The sequence below is a fragment of the Momordica charantia genome (assembly GCF_013281855.1).
Source record: "Momordica charantia cultivar OHB3-1 chromosome 3 unlocalized genomic scaffold, Mcharantia_2.0 BLBB01000003.1, whole genome shotgun sequence".
Lineage (NCBI taxonomy): Eukaryota > Viridiplantae > Streptophyta > Magnoliopsida > Cucurbitales > Cucurbitaceae > Momordica > Momordica charantia.
Window position 1 is genome coordinate 15479438 of NW_028275161.1, and position 14063 is coordinate 15493500.

The 14063-nt window shown below is 31.7% G+C and overlaps 2 protein-coding genes across 3 annotated transcripts; both read left to right on the forward strand.

Annotated features, from left to right (window-relative positions):
* The first annotated feature begins 390 nt into the window (after positions 1 to 390).
* LOC111020549 (uncharacterized) lies at positions 391 to 1735 on the forward strand. Of its 2 annotated transcripts, none has more exons than XM_022297244.2 (3): positions 391 to 722; positions 1176 to 1379; positions 1497 to 1735. In XM_022297244.2, the coding sequence occupies exons 1-3, from the start codon at positions 419 to 421 to the stop codon at positions 1634 to 1636; spliced, it is 648 nt and encodes a 215-aa protein (XP_022152936.1). In that variant the 5' UTR covers positions 391 to 418; the 3' UTR covers positions 1637 to 1735. The 2 variants fall into 2 exon arrangements, with proteins under 2 accessions (XP_022152936.1, XP_087977947.1); XM_088121821.1 differs by having other exon boundaries at positions 1501 to 1631.
* A 5665-nt stretch (positions 1736 to 7400) lies between these two features.
* Positions 7401 to 10560, forward strand: LOC111020539 (protein RGF1 INDUCIBLE TRANSCRIPTION FACTOR 1). The gene is made up of 3 exons (XM_022297236.2): positions 7401 to 7670; positions 8222 to 8449; positions 10188 to 10560. Exons 1-3 carry the CDS (start codon positions 7497 to 7499, stop codon positions 10395 to 10397), a joined length of 612 nt encoding a protein of 203 aa, XP_022152928.1. The 5' UTR covers positions 7401 to 7496; the 3' UTR covers positions 10398 to 10560.
* The last annotated feature ends 3503 nt before the right edge of the window (positions 10561 to 14063 follow it).

The window sequence follows — 14063 nt, forward strand, 5'->3', positions numbered from 1 at the left end:
AACAACATTAATTGAATAACGTTACGATTCCGATTGATTTCATTACGATTGTTTCAAATTACGATTGCGGTTAAGTAGATGTAGGCTTAAAGTAATAGATATTTTTATTATTTTTTTTTTTGAAATTAGATATTTTAAATTTATTAGACGCTAATCTTTTTATTTTATTTACTCAAAAAGGAATTAGAATTAAAACGATTAATTTATAGAACAACCGCTTGGAAACACCTACAGTTCACTTTTACTTTCAGTTACCATCCACGTGGCCATGAGTTCCCAAAAAAAGCGGACACGTGCGATCCACGTGTCCTCTCGGCCAATTCGGTGCACAATTTTCGCGTAACCGTTTGAAGTTAAAATCACCCGCGCATTTTTCCCCATTGTAAAACCGAAACGACGTGTCGTCAGAAACAAAGCCATGCCGCCGAGACGATCCCGGAGAGTCGTGGGATCTGTCGTCCGAACCACGACGAAGGTAGTGGAAGAAACTGTGGAAGTGACGGTGGTGGAGAAAGAGAGCCAGAATGCAACGCAAGAGCCTGAGACGGCGGAAACCGCCAGTGGCCCAAAATTCCGGCGAACCATTCCGGTGGAGGCTTCGACTCCGGCATTGGAATCATTAGAACCTTCTATGAAGGTTACAAAGGATATCGAAGCGACTCCGAAGTCAGTCGAAGCGACTCCAAAGTTAAAGGCCGACTCCAAGAGGGGAGATGTTAAGAGTATGAATAAAAGATTAAATTTATCATAATTTAGAGTGGCAAGTTTGAATACTTCTATTCCATTAATATTGGTGATTATTTGGAGTAAAAAATTTGAGGTTTTTTTTATTAAAACTTTTATATGTATAATATTTGGATTTGAAAACTTTATAAAGTGGGCAAGTGAAGAGAATTTTAAAATCTTTACTTTTGTATACTTTTTTTAGTATATAGAAGGAATTAAGAGGTACTAACGCTTGAGTTACAATGCTTTTCTGACAAATATTGTAACAAAAATTTGACAAGTTTAGAAGATAAAAATAATTTTTTGAACGAGGATGATAGTTAAAATATTAGCATAAGGTTAAATACTTAAGTATATTCTTTTAATTAAGTAAGCGGGTTTTAAGAGTAAAGAGTATAATTAAATTATGTGTGACATTAAAGTTTTTGGGTTTGGCCGTGAATGAACAGAGAAAGTAGAAGGAAAAGGGAGGAGCAAGAGGAAAGGCCGTGGGCGCGGCAGGGAAGGGTACAAGAGATATTTGTTCATGGTGTTGAAGCAAGTGCATCCCGGGATGGGGATATCGGGCCAAGCCATGGTGATTCTCGACAATCTCATGAACGACATGTTCGAGAGACTGGTAGAAGAGGCCACCAGGCTCTCCAAATATACGGGTAAGAGAATTCAAACTCACCGCTTCGTGGTTACGCGTAGAAACTTTTAATATAATTTTATAGTTATATTTCAAGAAATTTAATGAGTGAAGTATCTAATTTGTCCGAGTACACTAGGTAGAATGACGTTGTCGAGCCGAGAAATACAAGGTGCGGTGCGGCTGGTGGTTCCCGGCGAGCTGGGGAAGCACGCCATTGCCGAGGGAACTAAAGCTGTCTCTACCTTCGTCTCTAATCATGGATTACCAAAGCATTAACTCTTCATATTTGGGCATTTTTGTTGCAAACTTCTCTCTTTTGATGATTGTTGTATTCTAATTAGTAATTACTATAGGGTTACTCACTCTTTTCTTTTTCTTTTTAAAAATGTATATATGTACTTTTTTCTTATGATGGTCTAATACTTGAAAAATAATTATTTACTTCAAAAACTCTGTAACATATGGATTTCAGTGTTACATTGTCCACATTTTCTCCATCACTCTAATAATTATGGGTTCCGCTTGTTTCAATTTTTAATTTTTAACATGCCTGATTCTATCTTCGTTTCGAGAGTTTTGATTCATTGATTTTGTTTGGATTTTATTTTTTAATTGAGTGTTCGTTTGAGTGTTTTAGGTTTTGATACTCTATGGATGTTTCTGGTCGGATTTTATTTTTGAATTGAGTGTTCGTTCGAGTGTCTTTGGCCATGAGAAGAGAGTAGTTCATATCTATTATAAACGTTTGTTAGGTATCTTTTATCTTATCAATGTAAGATCTTTTTAACACTTTAATATAAGGTGTGCGTTACTAAGCTTACCATAGTTCATCAATACCAATGATCAACCCGCAGATATATTCACCAAATCTATGATCGAAAAGTTCAAGAAGTTTTTGAAGTTTTTGAAAATTACAAATTAAGAGGGGTTGAAAAATAGTAATTTGTAATTTTCAAATATGCTAGAAACTTCTAGAGCTATCCACACAAATAGTTATCTATAGATTTAACTAGAAGTTTGTAAATAAATATCTAAATAAAATACTTTAGAATCATCTGGCTTTTTTTCTAGGTTCTAGCTTTTTTTCTAGGTTCCAAGGAATTATACTCTATAAATGGAGATGTTATCTCCCCTTCCATGTAATCAAGAAAAACCAAAAACTTAAATTAAGAAAGTGCCAAAGCAGAATATTACTTTCTTTCACTGCCTCCAACAAATTTGGTATCAGAGTCATCCTAAAATTGAACATGACTTCTAGTTATGTTCCAAACTTATTTACCCTTCCAACGAACCAAGTTCTCGTATTTGATGGAGAGCATTATGAATACTGGCGGAGTCAAATGGAGACAATTTTCATTTCTCAAGATTTTGGGAAATCATTGAAGAAGACTATGAAGATGAAGGCACCAAGGAGATGACACCAGAATAAGAGAAGGAGTTTAAGAAGAACAAAAGACGAAATGCTTTAGCTCTCCAACTCATTCAGCAAGGTGTTAGTAGGTCCATTTTCTCTCGAATATTTCGTATTAAAAAAGCTAAAGATGCTTGGGAAATTTTGCAAAAGGAATTTCAAGGATTTGAAAAAATTATCTCCATCAAGTTGCAATCCTTGTGGAGAGATTTTGACAACTTGGTGATAAAGGAAAGTGAAAACATTCAGGAATTCTTTTCTCGAGTTGCAGAAATTATTAACCAAATGAAGAACTATGGAGAGACTATTCAAGAAAAGAAAGTCAATGAAAAAGTTCTTCGAAGCCTTCCTCCAAAATTTAACCATGTTGTTGCAGGAATCGAAGAGTCCAAAGATTTGTCTAAATTGACAATCTTTGAACTAATGAGATCGCTTCAAGCTCACGAAGAGAGATTGAACAAGTGTCCAACTCAAATTGTGGAGCAAGCCTTTCATACCAAGCTAAATTTTGCATAAAAGAAGACATTCAAGTCTAATCATCAAAAACGGTGGAATCCTGTGTAAAAGAAGGATGGACAACATGATCAACGGGACAAGGGAAAATGGCACAGCAAGAAATCCGGTAATACTGACTCTTACTGCATTATTTGAAAAAAGTTCAATCATCAATCGAAAGATTGTTACTTTAGATGCACTAAATGTCAGATTGCAAATCATTCTAAAAAAGATTATTGGTTTCCAAATAAAAAAGATGAAGCAAATTTTACAAAAGAAGATAAATGGGAGCAATTGTTTTCTTGTACAATTGTCCAACATGAATCGCAAAGTATATGGTACGTGGATAGTGGTTGCAGTAATCACATGATAGGAAATGAAGACTTTTTTGTCAAGCTTGATCGCAGTTTCAGCTCTCAAGTAAAGCTCGGAAATGGCAAGATGCACAAAGCTGAAGGAAAAGGAGTTATTATTGTCCACACCAAGAAAGGAGATACAAGGTATATTTCAGATGTTCTTTACGTTCCTAGCATAACCCAAAATCTGTTTAGTGTTGGTCAGCTACTTCAGAAAGGATATGCAGTCAATTTTGATGATGGCAAGTGCATTATTATGGACAAGAAAAAGGATCAGATAGTAGCAAAGGTTGATATCTCTGTCACCAAAGTCTTTCCGCTCATGATGCCTCTGGAAGAAAACTTTTCTCTCAAGAGCGAAAGTCCAGATATTTCGTACCTATGTCATTAAGGTATGGTCATTTTTACTGCAAAGGTCTTCTTACACTAAAACAAAAAAATATGGTGATTGTTCTACCTAAAATTGAAGATAATGGAAAGGTATGTGAAGGTTGCATCTATGGGAAAATCCATAGACTTCCTTTCCCTAAAACTTCGTGGAGGGCTAAATCTCCACTAGAGTTGGTGCATGCAGACATATGTGGTCCTACAAGAACTCCAACTCTCACTGACAAAATATATTTCATTTTATTTGTCGACGATTTTACAAGAATGATGTGGATTTATTTCCTTAACGAAAAATCAGAGGTTTTTGCTACTTTTCTTCAATTTAAAGCTCTTGCAGAAAACCAAAGTGGCAAAAAGATCAAAACTTTGAGACCAGATCGAGGAGGTGAGTTCATCTACAAGCCATTCATGGACTATTGCAAGGAGAATGGCATAATGAGACAATTAACCGTTCGACACAGTCCACATCAAAATGGTGTTGTTGAAAGAAATAATCGAACCATTGTGGAAATGGCACGGAGCATGTTGAAAGCTAAAGGACTTCCAAATAATTTGTGGGCAGAAGCTGTCAATACAGCTGTCTATATCCTCAATCGGTGTCCTACCAAAGTATTAGAAGACAAAACTCCTTTCGAAGCATGGAATAAGAGGAAACCTGTTGTTCATCACTTCAAAGTTTTTTGCTGCCCAGCTTATTCTTTAATTCCTTCTCGAGAAAGAGAAAAGTTTGATAAAAAAGGAGCTAAATACTTATTCATCGGCTACAGTGAGGAATCAAAGGGATATCGATTGCTAGATCCAGAGACGAAGAAATTGTTGATATCAAGAGACGTAATATTTGACGAAATGGCCACATGAGATTTTGAGAATAATGGTTCTCAACCTTCCCAAGAGTACGAAGATATTCAAGAGCTTGATAGCTAACAAGATTCTCAGAATTTGAGCTCACCAAGAAGTTCTCCTTCAACTACTACGAGATCGATAGTTGAAGCTACTTCAAATCAAGAAAGCTCGGAATCTCCCCCGACGCAATGGCGCTGAGTCTTTTATGTTTGAAAACAGAAAACGAGAATAAAAAACACAAAACAAATAAACAAATCTTAAAATTTTGTTATATATATATAAATAGATCTTTCACATCAAATTCAGGAAAAAGTCCACCTACTTTCCATCAATTAGAGGATCCCTACGAACTCAAAAAAGAAAACAAAAGGGGAAAAAAAGATCATCAATTATTTTAGAGGATTTAATTTAAATAAAACTATTATTAACCCAATTTTTAGTTTTAAAGAGTTATAAAATCAATATAGCTGCTGATTAAACCACTCATTTCTATCACAAGTTTTTGGAGCTTATTACTTGTCTATTTTTGTAACTATATGACTTTATTCCTAATTTAGTTTTAAAAATTAGGATTAATTGAGAGTTTTATCAAATGTTTTAACCTATGAAAATGACTTTGTTGAGCTGTTTTGAAAGCAAAAGGTAACTACCTACTTATGAGCTAGAATAGTTTCAATTTTTAAATGTATATATATAAATTTCCCAATCCATTTAGTTATTTCTTTAATTAAGTATAATGATTCTTGTAAAGAACCTTCTTGGAGTAAAATTAGTTTATCTCTCAAAACATGATGATTATGATCTAATCAATTAGTTTTCATCATGAATTCCTAATAAAATGGTTTGATTTTAATATAGAAATGGTTGAGAAAATGAATAATATACATTTTAAGCACAAAAGCATGAAACAAAACATCATGAACCTAGTCGTAGGGCAAGTGGGTAAGGCCAATTGATTAACCTATTGCACCTACCCTTTCTAAAATTTCAAATATGGTCCAATAAACTTTGGGGTTAAGTTTTCTTTTTTAGTCCGATGTCGAAAATTTTGCGTTTTATGGTGGTACTTTCATGAAAACCATATCATCAACTTCTAGAACCAACTTCTTTTGTCTAATATATAGACGGGATTTAACCAAACAATCACTATACATAGAAAATTGAAGAAATAAGAGAGAAAATAATCCATTTGAGCATGAAAACGTTAAGGTACAAGGACGATAAACTTTCTTTGTAGGTAGTAACGTCAACCAAACTTGATACCATCCAAGAAAAAGAAAAAAGAAGAATAAACTTTACTTGGTAATCTTTAGTAGACTTCAATAGACCATAGTCATATATAGAGGGGAAAAAGGAAGAATAAACTTTCCTTTGATGGTCTTCAATGAATCTTGATAGCTACCTTCAATAGTACTAAGGATACTTCAATTTACTTTTTAGTCCGTGTGATTTTAAAAGTTTAAAATTTGACTTTTACAGTCTTGGCCGAGTTACAATTTGACATAATTTTAAATCTTTGAGTTTGATCTCTATAATTTGACAAGTTTCAATTTAGTTGCTCTAATTTGAAAATTTATTTTAATTTGATATTTATGATCTAATGATACGTCACGATATGTGATATTTAATCGAATTCTAAGAACTATCAAAGTAATAAAATCAAAATTTGGTAGTTAATTATTTTTATACTATTTTCCTAGATTTTAGTCCATTTAAGTACAAATTATCTAAAATAAAACCAATTTGGCATAAAATTCAATACAATTTAGTCAGTACTATTTTAATCAAGGAACTTTTCCTTTTGGTTAGTTTCGATTCTACTATTAAAAAATTCATTTTGGTATCTGTATTTATAATTTTTGTTCATTTTAGTCTTGTATTTTTAAAACATCCATTTTGACTCCTCTATTTTTAAAAAAGTGGTCAATTTTATCTATATTTATAAAATTTTAAAATAAATTTTATACACAATGCAAAAGCAAATCCTTTAATTCAATGGTTATATATCAAAAATTAGTGAGTAGAGTGTTATAATAAAATTTTAATAAAAATAAATTAGATAACAATGAAAATGAATGAACAAAAGTATCATTCTTTAAAAGTATATAAACCAAAATAAACCTTTTGAAAATGTTCGATAATTAAAATGAACACCAAAATAGACATTTGAAATAACATATCAAAATAGTATAGAAAAGTGACTAATTTGATCTGAAGCAACTAAAATTATCTCTTCTTAATAATATAACATGAATTAAAATCAACATTTTAAAAATTGAGAGGCAAAATATTTAATTATATATAATTAATTATTCTGGCAAAGTGCTAACCCGGAATTTTCAATTTGCCGACTTTGCGTATTCCCCAACGGCAATCGAAAAAAATAAATAAATAATTTAAAGAAAGAAAAAAGTTTTTGCGTAACATCCAAAATTCCAAACACGCCCCTTCCTCCTAATCCAATCCAACGGCCCCAGCTTCCCTCGACCTACCATCTCCCGATCTCCACCGTCAGATCAAAACCGGTCCTTTCTCTATATCTTCTCCCGTGTCTCGGCATTGAAGGCTCCTCCTTCCTTCCGCTGGAAATTATTTTCTTTTCTTTTCCGGGATTGTTGATTTCATTTTCCCGGGAAACAAACAGATGATAGTCCCGCCATGGCTTGAATCTTTACTCTCCACAGGGTTCTTCTTCCTCTGCCCTTCGCACAAAGACGCCCCACGAAGTGAATGCAATATGTTCTGCCTGGACTGCCCCCATGGCTCCTTCTGCTTCTACTGCCGATCCAATCACCACCATGATCACCATGTCATTCAGGTCCCTATTTTTCTTCTCCTTCTTTTTCCAGGAAAATTTAGTTTGTTTCCCGAGAAAATGAATGCAGGTTCAAAATCTGTCCTTTTAAATGGGGTTTTGGATTGAATGTAGCCGCCACACTGTGGTTGTCCTCTGAATCTTGAAAACTTGTCTAATGGGGTTGCTTTCGGACAACCCTTGAATGCCGATTCAAAATTTGTTAGCTTGAAATTAGATTGAAATTATCACTTGCTTTTGTACGGGAAATATCTCATGGCAGATCATCAAGACTTCGTTAGAATTATCTAAAGTATCTAATGTTGTTTATAATTATTTCGTTTTTAGTTTTCTGTTTTTTGTCAGGTTTTTATAAACTACATAACAAAACAAAAAAAAGATTGGTGAAAATAATGTTACTATGTTAATTAATTAGCTTAATTTTTAAAAATAGAAAATCAATTATTACTAACCAAATTAATATAGGGCTAAAATTACAGACCTAAAATTCACAAGTCGTACGAAATTATTAATTACATTGTCTCAATTCGTCCAATATATTTATTTATTTGCAGATTAGGAGATCGTCGTACCATGACGTGGTGAGAGTGGCAGAGATCGAGAAGGTTTTGGATATAAGTGAAGTTCAAACGTATGTAATAAACAGCGCTAGAGTTTTGTTTCTAAACGAGAGGCCGCAACCGAAGAACTCTGCAAGTAAAGGGAGCTCTCAATCTCATGTTTGTGAGATTTGTGCTAGAAGTCTCTTGGATCCCTTTCGTTTTTGCTCCCTAGGTTGCAAGGTAATTATGTTTTCTCATTTTTCTCTAACCATTTGTTTCGGGTTCAAATTTCGTTCATCTATGCTTGAGTTGAAAATTTTCTCGATTTAGTATTTTATCATTAAGTTTTTTTAGTACAACATATGGAGTGGGGGATGGAATTTACAACCTCTTGATTGAAGATATATTTCAATTACAACTCAGTTATGCTGACTTTGGCTATTTAATCAGGTTAATTATTATAATATGAATTAAAAGTTATATATAAGATTGATAGATAGGTAGCTGAAGTGGTTAAGATGACATTATTTTTTTATTTTTTTTATCAGAGTTTGTAATACAGTGTTTTATTTTTAAGGAAAAAAGTTTGTGAAATGAAATTGTAATAATATGATATTTTGAAAGGTTGAATACATAATTATAATCTATAATATTTGACTTAGTAATTCTCACACTGCACTGGTTTTTTTTTTAATCAAGTCCTCACTTTCATAGAACTGTTTACATTTTTTGTTTGACAAAAATCATTGATGATGTCATAATATATTTTAGGACAAAATATATTGTTGGTTCATTAGATTTGAGATTAGTGTTTATTTAATTTCTAAGACTTCACTTAAGATACTTTTAGTCTTTGAAGTTTGAGAAAATATTATTAAAGGTCCCTTAGTTTTTTGACCACTAACGTTAAAATGATGTGACGGTTAAATTGCTTAGGGGATTTTTAGAGTTCGCCAAATATATTATTTTAATGATATTTTATTGTTCATTGCACTCTTTCTCCTCCCCTCTTCTCTCCTTCTCGACCCCCTCTTCCAACGAACCTCGCTACTGGTGGCTGTCCTTCTTTCCTTTCCTACAGTCCGTCATGAAATGCCTTTGCCAGTTGCTAGAAACCCTTCACTAGCTATCGATCTATCTGTTTGGATGAGAAATGAAAAAATCGCCTCATCCTAGTTGAACCAGGTACTAAGGACGTTTCTCGTCTAAATCTGGAACAAGGGTCTTTCCTCGTTCAATTAGAATGAGAACCTGTTCATTGTTTATATTTGGAATTGGATGCCGAACCACCCTAATGATCCTTTTTCTAGATAGATTGTAACGATGAAGGTTTTCAGTGACGACAAGCTGAAGAGGAGGGAGATAGTGGGCAGCAGCGAGTTTCACTGGAGGAGATGGAGAAAATGGAATAGAGTAAGGAGAGAGAGATAGTCCAGTGACAAAAAAATAATTATCAAACTAATATATTTTACCGGCCACATTATCTTAATTACCGTTAGTCTATTTATAGTCAAAGTAGTTCATTGATCATTGAAAACTTTTTCTTAAACTTTAGGGGTCAAATAAACACTAACTCAAAATCACAGGAACCAAAAATGTATTTTGCCCTACATTTATCAGTCAATTTAAAAGTCACTCTATGTTTGAGTGGGATGAAATAGACATATCGTCCATCTCTGAAATCGAGAATGTAACTACTTCATAGTCATATGACCTTAACCTACCGCGAACATCCTACCTGACTCGAAGTTGGCATGTGTTATTATAGAAAATAAAGCCAGAAAAAATGTCAATATACTAACAACTACCAGTTCCATCAAAATAGAACCAAAAAGTTACACATTTATCAAGTCAAGCTCAACTAGTCAGCTAGATCATATGTTTAACTGTCTCTCTTCTTTCTAAGTTCTAGGTTCAAATTTTCTCTCTGTATTTCGTATTTCTTAAATTACAACAGTATTTTTGACCGGTGATATAGGTCGTGGGAATAAAGAATAACGGCGATTCGAACTTCTATCCGAGGGGGGAGAATAATGAAGAAGTTTTGGGCAGAAGATTGGGATCAAAGGAAGAGGAAGAAGAATTGCTTGAAAGGAGGAAGCAAGAAGCTGAAATATACCATCACACGCATCCTTCACATTCCAATTCAAGGAGGAGGAAAGGCATCCCTCATAGAGCACCTTTTTAATATATTTATTTATTTATTCACTAATTTATATCACCCCTTTTTTATTTTTATTTTTTTATAAAATAATAATTAATTGTATTATTGCACATGCCCATGTAATTAATTATTAATTGATCTCACACCCAATTATTTAACCAAACCCACATGGTTTTCCTTATGCAAACCAAGATATCATTATACCAATTTTTATAATTACTTTTATTAATTTTTTTTAGATTTAATTATCCAACAAAACTACATGTTGACATATACATTCAAACAAGGTTGTGAATTCGATCTCCACTCCCATATGTTGGACTAAAAAAACAAGAATAATAAATACTTATAAAAATAAAAAAAAATTCAATCACAACAACAGTTATAATCCGTCATTCTTTAAAGAAAAATATGAAAACTAAATTAATGGAGACTATTAATTTTATCACTTATTTAAATTTATGGTTCAATCGAAAATTAATGGGATTAAGACTTGACTAATCAAAATTAACTTTTAATATAACTAACTTAGTACCTTTCACTATTCAATGACATTAAATAATAGTTCTCTTTATTTAATAATAAGAACTCAAACAGTACTCATCCATGACGGTACCATTCATCAAGTTGAGGATATATAATTGTTTCTATATTTTCAAAATTCTTTTTTAAGCTAAACAAAAATATATATTTTAAATCTTATTTTAGTTAATAAACTTTTAAGATTTTTTTATTTTTATTTCTCAATTTTTAAGTTTTAATTCCACAACTTTTTGGTTTATTATGTATTAATTCCTAAACTTTTGACATATCCATCTTAGTTTCTAAACTTAAGAAGATAAGTATTTAGATTATTGCATTTTCTATATTAATTTTTTTTTCTTTAATACAACAATTTGAATATACGGGGATTGAACTTTCAAACTCGAATGAATGAGTATATGTCAATTATCGCTGAACTATACTTATGTTGACTATTGTTCAGCAGATTGATAATGTTACTTTCAATATGTGTAATATAATGCGTATGCGACATTTGCATGTATTATAGTCGTATAGCTAGGTTGGTTGAGGTAGATATTGAATGGTCGACGTCGAATAATAGTAGCAATGATCAAATTGATATTTTGATGTACTTCGAGGATTCATCGAAATAAGTATTTTGATCGTTTAAGGATTAATTAAAGTGTTTCTTAAATTTCATAGATTAAAATAGATATAATTTAAGTTGGACTTGATATTTGCAGTTTTAAGAAATTTGATTTTAGATATATGGAGAGAAATAATCAAGAAAAAAAAAACAAGAAAATGTGAAAACACAGTAATATGATAATAATTGTTTGCCATATATCATATCATATGGCCAACCTGTAATTGAATAGTAGAGCATTAAAATTCCCTAATGATGAAAGTAACACTCAAAGCCAATAATATGATTAAAGAATAAAATTTTAGCTTTTTAAGATTTTATTTTATTTATATCATATCTCTCTCCCATTCAATATTTTCTCAGGCCAATAAACCTAGATAAATTTGATCGATTTTTTTCATTTTTAGTTTCAATTTTAGGTAAAGAGTGTAAGGTCGTATATGTTATGAACAGTTCCATTACATGTGTTTAAATCAATTGTTTAGATTTATGAATGTCAACTTAACAATTCAAACTAGATATTCACTATTTGGATAAGAAAAGCAACTATTATGAGATGAAAATTAAAATGTTTGCAGTACATCTCATGTACTACGAAGCTAAGAGTTTAATGCGAGAACTTTCGCGAGGTACGTGATATGTTTTGTGAATCCAACAAAGAAAATATTTAGGTCCTTACAGGTAAGGATACCTATTTTGTGCGGACCACCGTCGAATGTCGTTTGTCAACTAATGCAAAAATAGAATTTTATAAAACAAGAAATTAATGAGTTGTCAAACTTCAATATTGGAAGATAAGTCTATGTCAGGAAGGTATTTTCCTTCCACTAAATGATTCACATCTAACTTTTATATATATATATATATAGCTCTTGCATGCTCGATTAGACAGGAGTAATTCACATAGAAAGATATCATATATATTTTGGATCGATAGAGATCTCTAACTTCATCGGTCTTGATTAATTCATCTATAAATAGATGTTCATCTTTAATTTCTCTTCGGAGTATTTTCTTTCTCATAAGATTCATGACTAAGTAATGATAACTCATGTCGACTCAAATTTATTAATATATAAAGCAATCTTTTGTTAGCATCTAATCGAAAGGAGAATTGATGAGTTAAGCCCAAAATAGAGACTTCTAAATTTTAGGCAAGCACCATGGGACAAATACGTGACCAAAAAATAGAATTTTTCCCAAAACATGTACAAAAGTGCTAGTCTAATCCATAGTGTGACACGAAACGAATAATGTTTGCATTTACATTTTTCATGTACAATTATAAATTCGAACATAGTTCAATTGATTAAAGCATTATATATCTGTCTATAATATTCAAAATTTTAATTTCTAAAAAAACATTTTTCATCTCACTCTTGTGAGAACCTAGCTAATATGTTCATATTATGGCACAAAATAATTGTATCCAAGGAATATGAGTTTTTTTTTTCTTTCTTATGGAATTAGTGAAGATATATGGTATTTTAAATTATTATTATTAACTAATTCATTTAGAATCTCTTATATTCTAGAACTATTTCAATTTTCATCAAGAAGGTAATAAAACAATTGGTTGGTGATGGGAGAATAATAATAACAAAGCTGATTGGAATAAATATTGAGAAAGAAACAGGTAAGCAATGAGATTAAGGTGAGGTAAGCAATTAAGTTAAGGTGTCGGTATCTCACTCTCTTTAAGAAGATTTAAACCCTCCGTGGTATGCGTATTTTTTTATCAACCACTGATACAGCATATATTCTTAGGCATGTTCTTCCAGGATACAATAATCCAACGGGAAATATTATATAGCTCAAACTACTCTACAACTAGAGGTTGAACTCGAAGCTCTACAACAAAGAAAACACCCGGCCTCTTTAAAGAGTAAGATAGAGAAAGTAGAATATCATGTATGTTGTATTGGTTGTATTTTGAGAGTGCAGTAAGAGAAATATTTATAGGAATTTTAGATGCAGTAACTTAAAATTAACAAGTTTTTAGCTTCTCTTTTTTTTCAAATATGTTTTCTTCACAATTTGATAAAATATATCAAACCTTAACTCTCAAATTAAATAATAAAAACAAATTTGTTAAAATATTATCATAGCTTTATATATATTAGAGCGGTTTCCTTGTGTATAGAATTTTGTAAACATAGACCAAAACAATAACATAGGCCAAAAGCTAAAATAGGTGTTTCAGTAAAATTTCAAAAAAAAAAATGTTAAATGTAGAGGGACTAAAAGAGGTGTTTTGAAATTATTTGTTAGATTTTAAAATCTCTTTTTAAAAATTAAAGAAAATTATAAAAAATATATAAAAAATATAATTGTATTAAGGCCATGTTTTTTTTTTTAATAATGGGTTTTAAGCGTAGGGAGAGGAACGAATCCGAATGACTGAATCTCAATGAATGTAAATGAAAATCAATAAATGAGATAAATGGTATTTAAGTCATGTTTACTGTAAAAAAAAGAATTCATTCTCTTGATGGAATGAAATAAAATAGCAGTACTCATCCCAAACTCTAATTTTATTC

What these genes read in the sequence shown, in the direction of transcription:
- LOC111020549 (XM_022297244.2), top strand. Translation starts at nt 419, where the DNA reads ATGCCGCCGAGACGATCCCGGAGAGTCGTGGGATCTGTCGTCCGAACC. An exon ending in CAAGAGGGGAGATGTTAAGA is followed by an intron (nt 723 to 1,175) that starts GTATGAATAAAA and finishes GTGAATGAACAG; the next exon opens with AGAAAGTAGAAGGAAAAGGG. An exon ending in CAGGCTCTCCAAATATACGG is followed by an intron (nt 1,380 to 1,496) that starts GTAAGAGAATTC and finishes CGAGTACACTAG; the next exon opens with GTAGAATGACGTTGTCGAGC.
- LOC111020539 (XM_022297236.2), top strand. Translation starts at nt 7,497, where the DNA reads ATGATAGTCCCGCCATGGCTTGAATCTTTACTCTCCACAGGGTTCTTC. An exon ending in ATGATCACCATGTCATTCAG is followed by an intron (nt 7,671 to 8,221) that starts GTCCCTATTTTT and finishes ATTTATTTGCAG; the next exon opens with ATTAGGAGATCGTCGTACCA. An exon ending in TTTGCTCCCTAGGTTGCAAG is followed by an intron (nt 8,450 to 10,187) that starts GTAATTATGTTT and finishes CCGGTGATATAG; the next exon opens with GTCGTGGGAATAAAGAATAA.